Source organism: Protopterus annectens, chromosome 8.part0 (genome assembly GCF_019279795.1).
Source record: "Protopterus annectens isolate FY-2018-M chromosome 8.part0, PAN1.0, whole genome shotgun sequence".
NCBI classification, from domain to species: domain Eukaryota; kingdom Metazoa; phylum Chordata; order Ceratodontiformes; family Protopteridae; genus Protopterus; species Protopterus annectens.
This window is the reverse complement of record NC_056741.1, coordinates 403,330,919-403,349,302: the sequence shown is the minus strand read 5'-3', so window position 1 is coordinate 403,349,302 and position 18,384 is coordinate 403,330,919. Positions and strand designations below refer to the sequence as shown.

The window sequence follows — 18,384 nt, the reverse complement described above, 5'->3', positions numbered from 1 at the left end:
ATGCTGGCAGTAAAACTGGCAATTCAGACTTTCAAACCATTTCTTCGACAAGGCCAATTGATGATAAGGACAGACAACACCACAGTTATGTGGTACATCAACAAGCAGGGAGGCACAAATTCGTACCCTCTATGCCGGATGGCCCTGGACCTCTGGAATGTGGCCCTGAGTTACAACATTCAGTTACAAGCAATCTTTGTACCAGGAAAAGAAAACACTCTAGCAGACATATTAAGCAGGACTACCACGGATGCCCACGAATGGATGCTGCATCCGACATCTTCAAAACCATTACAAGAAAATGGGGTCTCCCAGAAATAGACTTATTTGCATCCCCACTCAATCACCAATTAAAGAAATTCTGCACCAGGACGTACCACCCACTGGCATGGAAGGTGGACTCCCTATCCTTCAGTTGGAAAAATCTGTCAGCATATGCATTCCCACCACTTCCTTTGATGCACGAGGTGCTATTGAAGATCAAAGAGGAACGTCCAAGGATCATTCTGATAGCTCCAGATTGGCCAAGGCAACATTGGTACCCATTACTGAGGAGCATGTCTCGGGAGCAGATATGGCCCTTACCTCTAGTTCCCTTGCTGTTAACTCAGAACAATTACAACACCCTGCATCCAAACCTGAAAACTCTGCAGCTGACTGCCTGGAACATTGCATAAGACAAATTAACCCAAATTTATCCCAAAGGGTTAAGGACATTATCTTAGAAGCTCGCAGACCTTCAACAAGGAAAACCTATTCAGCAAAATGGAAAAGATATCTCATTTGGAGTACTGCTAAAGGGGAAGATGTGTCACTGGTAAACCTAGCCAACATCCTGGAATACCTGGCAGAGCTATTCCACAAAGGCCTGTCCTACTCTTCCATTAAGATTCATGCCTCAGCTATTTCAGCAGAATACGACTTGGATCCTCCAGTTTTCTCACATCCTCTGCTCAGGCAGTTTCTGAGAGGAATTAAAAATGTAAAACCTCCTAGGAAGCTACCATTACCTGCATGGGACTTGAACTTTGTGCTAGAAAAATTGACACTACCTCCTTTCGAACCAGCAGCAACAGCAGAATTGCAATACTTATCATGGAAAACTGCTTTCCTGCTGGCAATCACTTCAGCAAGAAGGGTTTCTGAGCTACAGGCATTAATGGCAGTACAACCCTTTCTGATCTTCCATCAAGATAGAGTGTCCATGAGAACAAATCCTACTTTTATGCCTAAGGTGGTCTCCAGAGTATCTTTAAATCAGGCTATCCACCTACCTACATTCTTACCCAATCCACAGAACAGGGGAGAAAGACTGTTGCATACCTTGGATGTACACAGACAATTACGCTACTACCTGGACAGAACCAAGAGCAATAGAAAAACTGACCAGCTACTGGTAGCATATGCAGCAGGAATGGAAGGGAAAGCAATTTCAAAACAGACAACATCTAAGTGGATAGGAAATTGCATTAGATTTTGTTACTCCTTCCATGGAAAGAAAACTCCAGAAAACATCAGGCCTCACTCTACAAGAGCTACAGCCACTACCACAGCTTTTCTACGAGGAGTGGCTACCAAAGACATTTTAGAGGCTGCTACTTGGAGCTCCGTGCATACATTTGCCAAGCATTATAATTTACCTTTATACTCTAGATCCCGAGCAGGTTTTGCCACTGCTGTTTTGCAAGGGATCTTAACTACACCATAATTCTATCTTTCCTCCTCCCCCAGTTTGGCTATGGTATTCTACCCATTTAGGACTGCAGATGCATCCTTGAAGGACATAGTACAGTTTTGTACCTACCATAAATGTGGATGTCCGATAGGAATGCATCTGCAGTCAGGATTACCCACCCTCCTTCCCCTCTGTGGTACTCTTAGGTATTTGCCCTTCTTATAGCTAGCTGGGTGAATCTATTATGGTGTATTTGTTTGTATATATGTACATACATGCTTATTTTTTGTTTGCTTTCTAATATTTTGAACCATTGGCATTTATCAAAATTTAGCCTTCCTAGAGGGCACCTGGCATCTGGGGCAAGAAACACTGAGGAAAATGGCGTCAGCTGATGCCTTTATACCCGAGTAACTGCAGCAATGACGTCGGGTGAAGTGCGACACCAGCCGAAGCCAGACCCAGACTTTGGAATCCGGCCGACCGAAGGGCTGCCTGACGACAGGACAACCCATTTGTAAGGACTGCAGATGCATTCCCATCGGACATCTACATTTATGGTAGGTACAAAACTGTACTTTCTACTTGGTGCCTACCACCCTTACTTAGCTTTGGGATTCTACCCATCTGTAATGACTGCAGCTGTATGCACGATGAACATAGTACAGTTTTGTACCTACCATAAATGTAGATGTTCGAGTGCTCATACAGCTGCAGTCCAGGTTACCCCCCCCCCGTCCCCTCTTAGGACAGGCCTTATGACAAACACCTTTATCATACAACCTATTTGGAGTATTCTTTTATGGTTTATTTGCTTGCAACTACTGTTTTTTGATTTATTTATATTGCATGTTTGCATAACATTGTTTTGCCTTCCTTCCGGGGGCACCTGACATCTGGGTCAAGAAAAACTGAAGAAAATGGCGTCGGCTGCCTCTTTTATACCCCTGCCGCACTGACGTCAGGGAAGAAGCGACGACAACCGACGCCGGACCTAGACTTTGGAATTCGGCCGACCGAGGACCCGCCTGACGACAGGATAACCCATCTGTAATGACTGCAGCTGTATGAGCACTCGAACATCTATATTTATGGTAGGTACAAAACTGTACTTTCCGCTGTACTCTTGGAGTAAATATCCTTCCTTGAGGACCATCTAAGATTACTCTAGCTGGACACTTTCTATCATTTGAGGAGCGGATGAAAAAGACAACATTAGATGATGTAGTTATGTATTCACCATAACTCTGCATCTGTGTTTTTGTCCTTCCTCAGCTTCCGACCCTCCAGTCCATCATCCTTTTTGATAGCCTTCTAGTATGTTCTGAGGGGTATTCTTAATGTTTTTGCTGTGTGGGCTCCAGAACAACACTCTCTTCTTCCTTTAGTAGCTGATAGTACTTTATTATATTGTGGTTATTTGAATATGGTGCAAGCTCAATCCGAGGTATATAAAGAGGAGGAGGATTGTGTGTAAGGGGAGGAGCTCTAGCCGTGGAGCCGGAAGTCCATCAGAGGCGAGGCGAACAGATGCAGTGTTGGTTCCGAGACCCCATCATTTGAGGAATAGAAGAAAGACACGAGATCTTGTCACATGAGTGTAACATATATGCACTAAAGTCCTGACAGCTGTCTTGCAATATGCATTACCCACTGCACTTAAAAATGTGAGATACACAGAAATCAGCCCATCGATCTACAAATCTCAGCAGAAAGAAAGCAGCTCTCTCTCTGCATTCAAATTTTCAATCAATGGTGTCTTGTTGTAAAATGCACAATGGGAGTTAAAGAACAGTAAAGAAGATAATTGAATCAATAGGAATTTGTGTGAGAGTAAGTACCCCTCTGACCCATTCCTGGGCACAACCATCACACAGCATATTTAAGTATTGGGATGCAGACAAGCTCAACTAAATGTCAAAAATGTAAGTACCTTTATTTACCTTATTAGCACAGCAGAAGTGGATAGTTTGGTTGTACGTAAGAAAAGGAGGGTCTTTAAACCCAGCTGATGCCCATAAAGATAAATGTTCCTGCAAAATGTCTTTGCTAACTGAAGTATAGCCGAACTACCCACTTATGCTGTGCTGATGGTCAGTAAAAAGGCCGAAACATGTATGTCCACATTTAGTGGGGTTTGGCTTTATTAGCCTTGAGTGCAACCATAAAGAGACTTAGTCATAGACATTAAGAAGCCATGTACCTGAAACACTCTTCCTGGAGGGATTATTTGCATCTGTCCCATGGACCTGCATTGCAGGAAGTTTAAGGTATCACACAGTGAAAACTTTAGTTTGTCTGGGTTTTCCTTGCAGTTTTTTTACACTCTAATGCTTACTGAGAAGGTAAAGTTTTGTAGATGCTTTTTGTCACTGTGGCTGCCTTTTGTCAGACTCGTCCTACTGTACTAAAGCCAATGTATTCCCCATGTATTGGGGTCTCCTGGCAATGCACAGATGAGTCATCTGAAGGGGCCATTATCCAGGCATCTCTGAGAGTTCTGTGTTCTTGCTGGCATCCTTCGTCTCAGGTTGTTTGGGCCTGACTTCATCCCTTGGTAGACTCCTTGAGTGACGATTAATCTGGGTCACTGTGGAAATGCAGATTTGCAATGAATGATGGGTAACTGACCCCCAGCTGCGCATTTGATTCTCTTCCCTCTTCCAAGGGTATGAAGCAGTGTGCGACCAACCTCGCCTTCCATGATGGGCATGCCTACCCTCTTCTATCACCAGCTGCCGCAAGAGTATGAGTCGCTATGTGAGCTCCATTTGTCTGTGCTATGGTCAGGTCTTTATCCCCATTTACCACTGTAACTGGCCTGTTAAGATAAAATGTAGCGTGTGTCTTATCTTTTGGGAGTGTGCACATCTGATTTATTTAAGCTAAGCAAAGCTTGTAGAAAGTGCTATGCTGACTAAGTCTAAAGAAATTCTAGACACATTACAAACATTGGTGTTAAAAGATGGACTAGACATTCTCAGGATCTTTTGAAAATTTTAGCTGTATTCCCCTAGTGGGCCCAGATCTCTCCCAAGTATTTTTTAAGGATTTCTCTGCTCGAAGTCCTAGTGAAGGCTTTTTTATAGCAGTGAAATAGAAAAACTGTAGCTATTAGGTTAAGTTTGAGTATGCAAGTGGATCCTTTGCTGTCAGCTGGCTTTCGCCTGAGTAGAAAGACAATTTCCAAGTGGCTCTTACAGGCTACAGTAATTATGCAGGGATTGAGTATTTGCTTTGATGGGTGTTGCTGGTTATACTTTTTATAAAATTAAGTTGGGCTTTCTGGTTGTGTACCGGTTTCATTGTATACACAAATGGTCATATTTTTTGTTTTGTTTTGTTTAATAGCTGGAATTCCACATCGTCTAAATCTTTTTTACCTGGCCAATGATGTAATTCAGAACTGCAAGAGAAAGAATGCAGTTGTATATCGAGACAGCTTTGCAGAAGTGCTTCCTGAAGCATCTACACTTGTAAGGTAAGAGCATCTGTTCTTTTGTTCTCAGAAATAGTTATATATTTGGTACAGTAGGGTCTATAGGATCCTTTTCCTACTAAGTTATAGCAATGTCTCTGAATGGGTTATGTGAAGGAGCAAAGTGTAAAAGAAAAGAACAGAAAACGTTCTCCTGTGCTGACAAGCAGAAGGTTGTGATAACAGTTTAATTGTATTTCTTATGTTCACACCTCTGGACTGTTGTACTTGGTCTACAACAACTAAAGGAAGAAACAGTGCCAAGCACTACCTAAAAACGTTACAGACAACTCGACAAAAAACTAAAATAGGCACTGTAAGAGGTCCAGAAAGCACCCAGAAGTAAAGGCAGATATAAACTGTTTGTTCCAATACAGTCCTTTAATGCATTAACTGACTTGCTGCATTTTCGTACCTATACACAGGACTTCATCACATGTCAACCTACCCACAATTCTTTAAATACAGTTACGATTACTCTACACCTAATAAACAAATCACCAATAAAAACTGTTTGAAAAAACAATTTCAGAATGACCGTTTAGAGACTAACTAAACATGTTTGTAGTACATAGACAAGTATTAAAATACAAATTTCTGCCTGCAATTCATATAAAAAATGATAATTTAGTATAAGCTTAGTCATAAATCCATCCAAGCTGCCTTAAAACACGAACCACTACCCCATGTAGTGTCTAATGAAGTAAATTCTACTAAAAAGTCAAAGCTTTTGAATAAACACCCTTGTGCCCTAATATAGACACAATAAAACTTTATAATGTGTTTGGTCTAAGTTTATATTTATTCAGAACTTTACCTGCTCTTGTTTTCTCTTCTACACCCTCAGAAATATCCTCATTATTGGAAATCAAATCCTTGCATGCTTTCAGAAAACATTAAGGTTTTAGCCTTAAAATTGTTATATTTACTGCCCTGTAATCAGCTCGTCTCCATGGAAACATGAGAAAAAAATGTAGCCCTCAGCTGCAGGCTCCTAAAGATGTGCTGAACCTTTCTTGCTAAAGGAAATCTTTTTTTTTTTGTTGCATTCAATGTTCTTTTTTGATCGTTTCCCCTTAAGTTATTAGATTAAGCCAGTGATCTTAATCCAGACATTCACCTATGCAAAAAGAAAACATCTGCTGTACATATATATATCATCTGTGTACTTTTGCATCCCATCCCCCACATCAACAGTCCAGGATTACAACCTATTAATTTAGTCATGCTTTTGTCCAACCTTTTTTTCTCTTTGCATTGTAATCTCTACATTTCTTAATATTACAAAGGGAGGACCAAAAGAAAAAAGGCATCTGCTTACTTTAGTATATTTATCGCATAAAACAGTAACTGAAAATACTTTATTATATAACATGTGATTTAAATAATGAAAAGTTTTATAGAAATACTATTAACAGAAGCTGTTTTACTTGGTTGCCTTTTTCCTTCCCGTAATGACATGAAGTAAGGCAAGTGTGTTTCAGTCTCTCGCAAGTTGTAACAAAGTAAACAGAAGTCTATTCTTTACAATTTTTCTTGTACAGCCATGTTTCACAAATGCAATTGATGCTCTGTAATCACAGTCATAAATTTCTGTGTTGCTGGCCTTTCCTGTTCATTTTCATCTCACATCTCCAGACTTTGGTTCAGTTCCAAGGTACTCCCTATTCTTTTAATCAACTCCTGTACTTTGTGTCTCAAGCATTTTCCTTCATAACACTGGAAAAGGTTTCATCTGCAAAGTCTTGGAGGTTTTCAGAACAATGAGCAGAGTCCCCCTTTTGCTTGTTGGACAAATTTTGTATTTTCTCCTTGGCCTGTTCTGCATCAAAAAGCGACACTGATCCTCCTGGAAAAAAATTATGAAGGCAGCCAGATACATCAGCTTGAATTTCTCACCTGTCTCTCAACATTTCCTGATTGCTGGAATAAATTTGCTTCTCTTCTGCCTGGTGTATATTGAATATTCATTTTCCAGAAACACTGTACTGTCTCCAACTTTTAATACTTTGCCTTTCTGCCACAGTTTTGCCAAGATCAAGTCTTTTTGCTTGTGGGATTACATCTTTATTAATACAGGTCTTGGCTGCTTTCTCATGGCCAGGTTTGGAGCATACACACAATGTGCCATTTCAGTCAACAAGTCCTGCTGTGGAATACCATTTCAGTTGCTTATTTGTGCCTTCATAAAATTGATACTGTTATTTTTTTTTTGGGGGGGTACAACAGAAAATCTCAGGTCTTTCCTGTGAACTCTGTCCTCTAATTCTACCATTTCTTGAAACATCTCAACTTGAGCAGTTTCATACTCATGACCTTTTCTTCATTTTGACTGCTTATTTTTTGCAGTGTTATCACTTCATCTGAATATCTTTTTAAAGATTTTTTCATTTCCAGCCTTTTGTTACTTGAGTTGATATACTCCTTTAGTGTTTCATTTATTTTAATCATGTTTGAGCAGATAGGTTGCTGTAAGCCTTGTCTTGACTACTTTTTACTGAGCAACTGCAAGATTCTTCCCAATCAGTGTTTTTCTCAAGTGGCAGAGATCCTGGCCCTTATAGTTCTTTTTTTTTTTTTTCACACTGGGAGAGCTGAAGTTATTCTGTTGATCAGTGTGCATCCTTCTTGGAAGTTGTCTTGGAATATATATTTAGAAAACCAAAGGCTGAAGAAGTTGGTGCACAGCAAGCACAATGTCGTCTGAGCTTTCCCACCCAGAGTAAGAAGTCAAACCTCAAGGCTTTGGCCTTCCAGCCTGACCAGGACATCTCCATTGTCTGTTGGGTCCTCAGACCATCTTATGCCAGTGGCTGCCTAATCTATAGTAACCCTATTGGAGGGTTGATATGGGGGCAGACCATTTTCACGTCCCCTGTGACTGTTACGGCATTTGTTTGAGTAGAAGTGAGATCCCTGGCGAGTTACCTCTGAGGGACACAGGAGATGCTACCTAAAAAAAAAGTCTCATAGAAATCCGTCAAGGCTCTGATTTTCCGTGTTATGTCTAGGCAGATGTCCCTACCAAGAAAAAGCACTTGGGTGGTGAGGGATTCACAGAAAGCATGGCTGGACTTCACTCAGGGGCGGTTTAAAACGTTTAGGTTTTTCAGCTCTTATCAGTGTATTCGGCCTGTGCCTGCTGCTCTCCCTCCTCCTCCTCCTATCCCCTCTTAAGGGACAGAGTGAGTCTTCCTCGGAGGAAAATCTGGATTCAGATGAGGATTCTCTTGCTCTTCTTGACAGACCCGTTCCCCTTGGCTGTAGTTTCTGAAGACGATGAGCTTTTTTCTGACTCGCCTTTAAATGAGCTTTCTCTTCGGTAAATACTGCTCAGAATGATGCAGCAGAAATATGAAGGTGCTGAAACTGCTGATGCACAGCAGAGATGTTATGCTTTTTTAAATATGCATGCTCCTAAGCCTTCTGCCATTCCCTCTGTTCTGGCAGCCATTCATGGATTACTATACTAAGACTTCTGTTTTTACAGGTTCTTGGTCCCCAGAAAGGAGGGCTCTTGAAGGCTGATCCTGGATCTTACCTTTCTAAGCACTTTTTCCAATGTGCCAAGCTTCAGATTAACTCTTCATTCCTTTCTAGATTTAAGATGCTTAACTTCACAACTGTGTGTATCCACTTTTTCTTGGAAATCTTGAGATTGTCTCATCACATTTTCAATTTTTCTGCTTTGCCTTTTGGTCTTTCTTTGGCCCGAAGGATGCCACAATATCTCTAGCTCCTGTTCTAGCCTTCTGCAGACTTCAGAGAGTCCGTATACTCCCTTTTCTGAACATTTTACTTATCCAAGCTTCCTCCTCTTATCTCTTTTCTGAGGGATCTGGATTTCACAATGAACCTTCAGAATTTAGGATTCACTCTGAACCTTAAAAAACTCTATTTTGATCCACTTCTGAAACCTGATCATTCTGGGGTGCAGGATCAACACCCTGACAATAACAGCTTTCCTTCCCTGTGTCAAGCTTCTGTTCTTGGCACAGTTGTTTCAGAACCTTCTGTCTTAGCAGATGACCTCAGCAAGAGTTTTTGACAACCCTGGGGTTCATGGCATCAGCCATCCCTATGCTTCCTTATGCCAGACTCCACATAAGGACGATAGTGGTATCTTAGTCTTTATGGCTTCAGCAGTGCCCCTGCTGGACTTTTTTTTTTCCCTTCAATAATTTTTATTTATTTTTTACATTAAAGCAGAGCAGTAAATGAAATATAACAGATAAAACAAAAACACATGAACATTAAGCAATTATTATACATTGAGATTAATACAAAAAGAGGTTAACCAATCAAACAATACTATCTACACTATGTACAGAGATGCTTCCAAAATTCAACATAGCAAAAGAGATAATTTTGGTAGGGTTAATATAAGTAAAGTCTTAGAGAAAGACTTTTTTAAGATTTAGGGATGTAAGATGTTGTGAAAACTCTTAGTTATAATGAAGTAGGATAATTTGTGGAAGGTTATGCAAGAACGATATTAAAAATTCATTCCCATAGATTACAGAGTTTAATATTTTGGTCCCTTTTGTTAATTATTATTTTATGGGCTATTAGATGTTTAGTCACCATCAGTCTAAAGTTCTCCCAAGAGTTATTAGTTGAGTTAAGCCAGTTGGTAGCTATATAATCAGGGTAGTTGCTTGGTTTTTGGAGATGTTATTTGGGAGGATATGTAGTATAGTAAATTCCCAGGTGAGTGTGGATGTCTGATAGCCCGTCTTTTGTTGTTGAAGTTTAAGGGAGTGCCAAAGCTTGAATACACATTTGCAGCTCCAGAAAATGTGGAGCAAGTCAGCAGATTGGTCTTTACAGTGTGGGCAGAGTGGAGATTTTATAGGATTAAATTTATGTAGAATAGCAGGTGTGAAATACGCGTTGTTATAGATCATAAGTTGAGTAAAAGCTAGTTTTTGAGGGGATATAGATTTTATTGTTAGGTTAATGGCTTGATTCAATTTATGATTATCAATGGATGAAAGGTTTTTCCTCCAATAGTCAGAGATGAGTATATGTTTCTGGAATTTAATGTCTTTGATCATTTTGTAAGTACATGTGATACATTTTTTAGTTGAGAGGATAGTCTTCCAAAGCAAGTTACTATGTCTTCATTACTTGTGATAGTGTCATGGAGATAACTAGTACATAACTCCTTGATCTGTCTCAGGATCAGTAAGTATGATTTGGGAAGGTTCAATTGATTCCTTGTTTCTTGTACATAGCAATTTAAGTATGGATATATGTCTTGTATGGTTGTGTTTATTAGTCGAGGGAAGTGATTTAGGTTTAAAGTCTGATTATTTTAAGATTAGGGTTTTTATGTAAGGGTTGTAATGTCATCATAGCTTGTGTAAGGTTTAAGGATTTGAATAGCTTTTGTGTTAGTGCAGTGGAGTGTTTAAGAGGTTCTATTAAACTACAGGATTTCATTATGCTGGTGGCTAGAAATGGTAACGCTTTGGGGTTGATAGCCAGGCTTTTGATATGGTTATGGTATATTCTTAGCCAGTGTGGGTACCAAGCTTATCTATTGGGTTGTATTCAGCTATTCATAAATTCTGTTGGTGTTTATAATAAAGTAGTATGTCTCAAAGTTTGGAAGGTCTAAGCCACCATTATTTTTGGGGGTCATTAATTTGTCATATGAAATTCTGTTTTTTTTTGGGTTCCCAGATGAACTTAGCAAGCTCAGTGTGTATTAGTTTAAAAAATTTATTGGGTATGGTTATCTGGGAAGTCATGAAAATATAGAGAATTATGGGTAAGACATTCATTTTAATTACAGAAACTTTGGCCAAAAACGGTAGCCTTAGATTTTTCCATCTGTTGAGATCTAGTGAAATGTCATGCCATTTTTGCTTTGTTTGAGTAAAAGTCTTTGTTTGTAGAGAATGTAATGCCCAAGTATTTAATTACTTATTCAGTTTTTATTTTCCCTACCAGTGGTAGAAGGGAGAATAGTTTTGGAGTTTTTAAGGAGAAAATGTTAGTTTTTTTTGAGGTTCAACCCCTGCTGGACTTCTAATTCCTCTCTAGCCCTGCGTCAGAGGAGATATTTTGATGGCTCAACCAGATTTCCTTCAGTCTGAGGATACCATTTCTTGTCCCTCCCCATGCCAAAATATTCACACTGATGCTTATGACCTGGCATGGGGAGCCTGTTCCAACAACATCAGGGTCCAAGTAGTTTGGTCTACCAAGAAGAAACACCATATTAGTATCAAGGAGATGAGAGCTCTGATTCTAGCCCTTCAGATGCTGAATCATCTTTGGATTCTTGGCACCCTGAGAGTATTCACAGACAGCACAATAGTCATGTGGTCCCCCCTTACTTGTTAATATACTACATGTTACTGTTTTGCGTATTGGAGTTAATGGTATGGGACATAGATCTTTAACAAAACCTTGTTCTTCAGGCAGTTTACATTCCCTCAGAAGTGAACACTGTGGTAGACGCATTGAACAGCTCCAGGGCAGACCTTCATGACTGGATGTTAAGGTGGGAAGTCTTCATGGACATTGACCATCAATGGGGTATTCCACACACACATCCTTTTGCCTCCACTCATAACAGACCGCTAAAACTATTTTGTTTCAAGGATCCATACAGTTGGGCATGGAAGGAGGGGCATCAGTTCTTTTTCTTGGAAGAGGAGGGTTGTCTATGCTTTTCCTCTTTACTTCTGTTGCAGTGTGTCCTTAGAATTGTGAAGGCCAAGTAAATCTTGCTGGTGGACTGTCTTTTGGCCCGTACAGCACTTCGTTTTCGTCCATATGGCTAGGGGATAATCATCCCAAATTACATGACAGAATGGACCTACTCACACAGAACGAGGGCTCTTTAATTCACCCTCATCTTCAAACTCTATAATTAACTCTTTGGGTGATGGTGTTGATTCCTTTCAGGCACCACTTTTCTAAGGACATGCTCCAGGTTTTACAGGAGGCTAGAAAACAAATTTAACATAAGATGCTATGCTTCCAAATGGAAGAAATTTTCTTTGCAATACAAAAAGAAGAACCAGGACCGTTTTTTAATGGGGATTTCCTATTCTCTTTAATTTGTGTGTGCTGCTCCATTCTGATTTAGCATACTCTTCTGTGAATGCTCATTTATCAGTTATATTTGCCTGTAGATCCCCTTTCAGCACATTTTGATGTCCGCTTTCTGAAGGATGCCCTACATGTTAGGCCACCAGAAAAGCCTGTTCCTCCTCTTTGAGAACTGAACTATGTTCTGGAAAACTGTCAGTCTCCCTTTGAGAGAGCTGACAGTTCTTCACTGAAATTTTATTCTTGGAAAACTGTTACATTAATAGCCATTACTTCTGCAAAGAGAGTTTAGTTGCAAGCTTTGGTTGCATCACCACAGAGATAGTTACTCTTAAAACTAAACCTTCCTTCATGCTCAGGGTGGTTAATGAGTAAACCCTGAACCATTCAGTCAGTCTTCTTTCTTTCTCCATTGAAAATGGGGGAAATAATTTTTCATTCTTTGGATGTGCATAAGCAACTCATATTTTACCTGGACAAGATTTAAGGATGTTAGGAAATCAGACCAGCTATTTGTGTCATTTAAGGAAAATCAGTACGGTTTGCCAATCTCTAAGCAAACCATTTCTTCCTGGATTTCCAAAGCCATTTGCTTTTGTTTCTCCTTGCATGGGAAACAGCTTCCCCCGTCTGTCAAGGCTCATTCCACTAAGGCTTTAGTTTTTTCTGGAGCTTTCTTCAAGGGTTTGGATTCTGTAACTACTATTGTGGTAGCTACATGGTTCTCAGTCACACTTTTGCTAAGTATTGTAAGTTTGATATTTTTGCTAGAGCCAGAGCAGGATTTTCTAAGTCCATCCTTCAGGGCTTGTTGGAACACAACTGTGTTCCTTCTCCCTTCTTTCTGATCAACTTTAGTAGTCTTCCATCTATTAGTACTACTGCAGCAGTAATCTTGGAGTGACGCAGTGCAGTTGTGCAAGAACTTATGGCAGTAATGTTCTGCTGTTGCAGTACTACATCCCACCCTCTTTACCCCTTGTTGGACTTGTTTTGATTTTCCTGGTCAAGATGAATATCTGTATTTTTACTTTCCTTCTCATTGTAGGGCATGTACATATGCAAGTAGTTACCTCTCTTCCTGAGTCATTTTGTTTGGTGTGAGACAAGCGAGCTGTGAGGTCATTCAAGCTGTTAAGTCCCTTGTGTAGTTCCTGCTTTCAGGCTTGGGTCATATGTCGGAATTATGGTGTGAGGAGTAAGCTAGGCTTCAATATTCTGGTGGGCATACAGCTGTCCTTGACAGGATACCCCATTCGTTAGTAATACTGCTACAGTGATCATTAGGACAATCTACTGTTAAGGTAACAGAGCATGCAACTGTATTTAATCTCTTCTCTTGTAAATGGCCAGGAGCAGTTACCAACAACTCACTCATAGTGGACTGACTTACACAGAGATGGGATTCCTCATCCATCCCAACATTAAACTTAATCAATGTAATTGGATGGTAGATATTTTTTAAACTTTTTAAGACCTTTTTTTGTGAAAGACTTGCTACGATAGAGAACAAGACCCATCCTTCAAAGAAGCGCCTTTGGTCCTCTACTACCTACTTTTATTGCTCAATTCAAGCATAGGTTGCAATTAGTGTGTACCGTCTGGCCTTTTCAACTTCTGTCACTGTATCCCTTCATTTGTTTATCCAAGTTGTGCAGTTTGTTGTACCTTCTTGGGGTTTGAATTTTGCTCTGAAGAAGTTAACGGTCTCTCTCTCTCCGAATCTGCAGCTAGTTTTTGAAATTTGTGGCTTGGTAGACTGCTTTTCCTCATTGCTCTGACTCGTATTAGACAGGTATCTGAATTACCAGCCCTTATGTCTAAGCCGTCTTTTTTGATCTTTCACAAGAACAGAGAGTATACCTTAGAGCCAACCCTTCCTTTATAGTTAAGGTTGATTCTGAATTTTTACCTTAAACCAAACTGTTCCACACTGTGTTCTATAATGAACCAGAAAGCAGGGGAGAGAGGATTTTCCGCACCCTGGATGTGGACAGACAACTAAGATACTGTTTGGACAAAACTCTAGATTTTAGAAAATCTAGCAAACATTTGTTTTCTCTGATGGGAAGAAAAATTGTCTGGTGCTATCAAAAGCATTTCCAGATGTCTGTCGCTGGCTATTCAGTATCGCAAGTCAAGCCATGCACAAACCCCGCTTCAAATATTAAGTTTTGTTGTACTAGAGTTGTGGCAACTTCAAGACTTTCAGGAAAAGGGTAGATTGATTATTTATTTTAAAGCAGTTTCTTTGTCCTTGGTTTACACTTTCATTAAATTCTACAAACTTGACTGTTTCCAGAGGAAGAGCTGATTTCACTAAAGCTATTCTCCAGGGAATCCTAGATTGTGGCTTTTCCTCCAGCCACTCATTTGCTTACTAAGCTTAAGCTTTGCAGTTACATATGTCAGGAATACTGCAGCATTGATTTCAGTCAGGACATCTATATGGATTTTCACCTCTAACATCTGGCCAGCGTACCAAAGCTTTACCTTCCTGAAGTCCTTGTCACCTCAGCTTGTAAGAGTAGGGGTACATAGACAGATGTTTGAGCTTGTAGATGCACAGATTCTCTCCGTCATCCTCAAAGCAGGTTGTGCATCCATTGGACTGATTGCTGCTTGGTCATTGGTACCATTGCTTCACTCACTTGTTTATTCAGATAAGTGCCCTGTTGGGGAACCTTACTTTTTTGCTTGCGTTATTTTTGTCAGTAATTATTAGATGTCAGCTAGGACAGTTAAGTGTGAGTGAGGTATACCAATTCTATCGAAGGACTAGCACACTAAGTGCCATTTCAGTCTAGGCCCAAAACACTACCACAAATTCAGCGCCATTTGTCAATTGTTAGATAACATAATCCTTAGTCTTTGCAAATGTATTGACAGAGGAAATCCTCGACATCCGTGTTTTAAATGCCTGGCCCAGTCTGAGATGACAGAATCTACATCACCTGGATTCCCCTCTTCCGCCTAAGAAAAAGCTTGAAGCCCAGAACAGATATGCAGGCCAATGTTTTGGACTCTGATGTACCCATTGAGGTTGTGGAAGCCATGGTACATCAGGTGATCTCTCCTTTATCTACTACTGAGATGCCATTAGTGGACGATATGGCTCCTGATGTCTTCCATGCTCCTGATAGATCTGATGAACCGGGATAAATTTCAGAGAGCCCTCACGATGTCCCTTAAATATTAGTTAGGGAAGAAAGAGATATTCCAGGTGCATATACACGGAGGTGCAGCGGTAGTGTTGTTGCCTCACAGCAAAAGGTTCTCACGTTGGATTCTGTGCTTGGGTTGGGAGTGCCTTCTCTGTGGAAGTCTGCATGTCCTCCTCGCGGACGAGTGGGCGTTGGAAAGACGTGTTGAATGGGCATGCCTTCGTTGAAGGTTGGGCGTCGGACTGGCAACTCGACACCATTAAAAAAAACAAACAAAAAAAAAAACTGCCAATCATTAGCGTACCAGAGTTCAGCTGTGGTGACCCCCTAACTGGGAAAAGCCGAAAGACAAACAACATTAATAGAAATTAGGCAGGGTTCTGAAACTCTGCATTTCATCAAGGCGGACATGACCCCCATAAAGAAGAAACAAGACTAGACATCTGGCCTCTTCCTCAGCAGCTAGAGAAAAGAAGTGGATATATTTCTCCCATGGCTTGTTCACAGCTGTTATGGGTTTGAAACCCCCTCCTTTTGATCTACACAACCACAGGCTGTGCCTTAAAAACACAGGTTGGCATCTTCTAAAGAACAAGATTATGATTCAGTTCACTCTTTACTATTCTTAACTGCACTACCCTGAGCAAATCTCTTTGTATGTGAGGGACTCCCTCTTTCTGGATTCCTCTGTTGAGGAAGCTTCCTTTGGGGAGACTATCCAGAATATGATGATTAAAATTCACTCCATCTGATGTACAGAAGAGGTATCGTGGAAATGGGTGCCATTACAGCTTTTTGGAAATGCTGTTTTTTTTGCCAACAAACATCTTTATTAAATTTTCACATATGGCATGGGCGAGCATACATTTATATAAATGAAAAATAAACCATTTTACTACATCACAGACACCATTGAAACAACTGTAGTTGCAAACCTCTATCTAGTCATTGTCAGTTAAGCATTGTGCGGCTCATTCAAATACTGCTTCTTAAACCGTGTTTCTGCTCTGCATATATTATTCTCACAATTCCCATTTTTTCCTATTTAGTTTGCTTCCTCCCTTTTCTAAATATCCCATTTCCAGTTCTATCTCTGTTACTTTATTCACTACATCTAGTAAAGTTGGTCTAAACTTTATTTCCATTTTCTAGTAATTATTTTTTTGGCAGCCACCATAATTAAGAGACTGCAAGGCTTTTACCATGTCTAGGCAATTCTGGTTCTGTATCACAAGTAAAAAAAAAAAAAAAAAAATCATCTCCCCAGTCTGTCCAGTCCGCTCACCCAGCATCCACAAATGAGCGGTCTGCAGGGAATCTCTAAAGTCTGCCAGCTCATTATATTCGCAAAAAATTTTATCAGCCACCTGTTTCTTGCCTGTCACACCTCCATTTGCTATCCAGCTTTGGGAAGAAATATTTGGAATCTACTTGGGGTATAAAAATACCTGTGTGAACACTTCAGGCAAAGATCCTAAATCTTCTAGACTTAGTTGCATGTTTGGGAGATATGCATAGAGTGGGTATAAAAAGTGTACACACACCTGTTAAAATGCCAGGTTTTTGTGATATAAAAAATGAGACCACAATAAATTGAAAACTTTTCCCACTTTTAATGTGACCTATAACCTGTACAATTCAATTGAAAAACTAATCTGTTGGGGGAAAAATATAAAAAAAAATAAAAAACGTAAGTAAGCTGCTTGCATAAGTGGGCACACCCTTAGACTAATACTTTGTTGAAACACCTTTCATTCATCTTTGGTACATGCCTGCCATCAATTAGAGAGACACTGACTAACCCCAAGTAAAGTTCAGGTGTCCTAGTAGGATTTTTCTGATACTGACTCATTTGCCTGCTACAGCAAAAGCCATGGTTCGCAGAGTGTTTACAAAGCATCAAAGGGATCTCATTGTTGAAAGGTATCCATTAGGAGAAGGGTACATAAAATGTCCACAGGATTGGATATACCATGGAACATAGTCATCAAAAAGTGGAGAAAATATGGGACAACAGTGATGTTGCAAAGAACTGGACGTCCCTCCAAAACTGATGAAAAGACTAGATGAAAACTGGTCAGGAAGACCGCCGAGAGGCATACAGCAACAGTGAAGGAGCTACAGGAATTTCTGATAAGTACTGGTTGTGTACTACATGTGACAATAATATCCCATGTTCTCCTTATGTTCTGGGTTATGGGGTAGGGCTGCAAGACGGAAGACTTTTCTAACACCGAAAAACATCCAGGACTGGCTAAAACTGGCAGAAAATAGTCTCCCAAAAGCATGAGTGAAGATGTATTATGGTCTGATGAGACCAAGTTTGAACTTTTTGGTCACATTTCCAAAAGGTACGTTTGGTACAGAAACAACACTTCACATCACCAAAAGAACACCATCCTCACTGTGAAGTATGGTGGTGGCAGTATCATGCTTTGGGGTTGCTTTTCTTAAGCTGGAACTGGGGCTTTAGTCAAGGAGGAGGGAATTATGAACACTTCCAAATACCAGTCACTTGGGCCCAAAACCTTCCGGCGTCTGCTAGAAAGCTGAACAGGAATTTCACCTTTCAAAATGACAATGAACCCAAGCATACATACAAATCAACAAAAGAAAGGCTTCATTGGAAGAAAATTGAAGTATTGGAATGGCCCAGCCAGAGCCAGACCTCGATCCAATAATAAATCTGTGGGGGTGACTTGAAGAGGGCTTTGTACAAGAGATGCCCTCGCAATCTGACAGATTTGGAGCGCTTTTGCAAGGAAGAGTGGACAAATATTGCCAAGTCAAGATGTTCCATGCTGACTCCTACCCAAGAAGACTGAATGCTGTAATTAAATTAAAAGGTAATTCAGCACAGTATTAGTTTAAGGGTATTCACACTTAAGCAAACAGCTTATTGTATGTTTTTTATTTTTTATATTTTTTCCCCTAACAGATTTGTTTGTTTTTCAACTGAATCGTACTAGTTATAGGTCACATTAAAGGTCAGAAAAGGT

The 18,384-nt window shown here is 40.1% G+C and overlaps 1 protein-coding gene across 1 annotated transcript in view; it reads left to right on the top strand.

The window, feature by feature from the left end:
* RPRD2 (regulation of nuclear pre-mRNA domain containing 2) overlaps positions 1-18,384 on the top strand; it is a 2,300,864-nt gene that overhangs the window by 438,543 nt on the left and 1,843,937 nt on the right. The window contains exon 2 of the mRNA XM_044079912.1: positions 5,027-5,156. Within this exon, the coding sequence (XP_043935847.1) occupies positions 5,027-5,156 (130 nt within the window). The remainder of the gene's footprint in view (positions 1-5,026; positions 5,157-18,384) is intronic.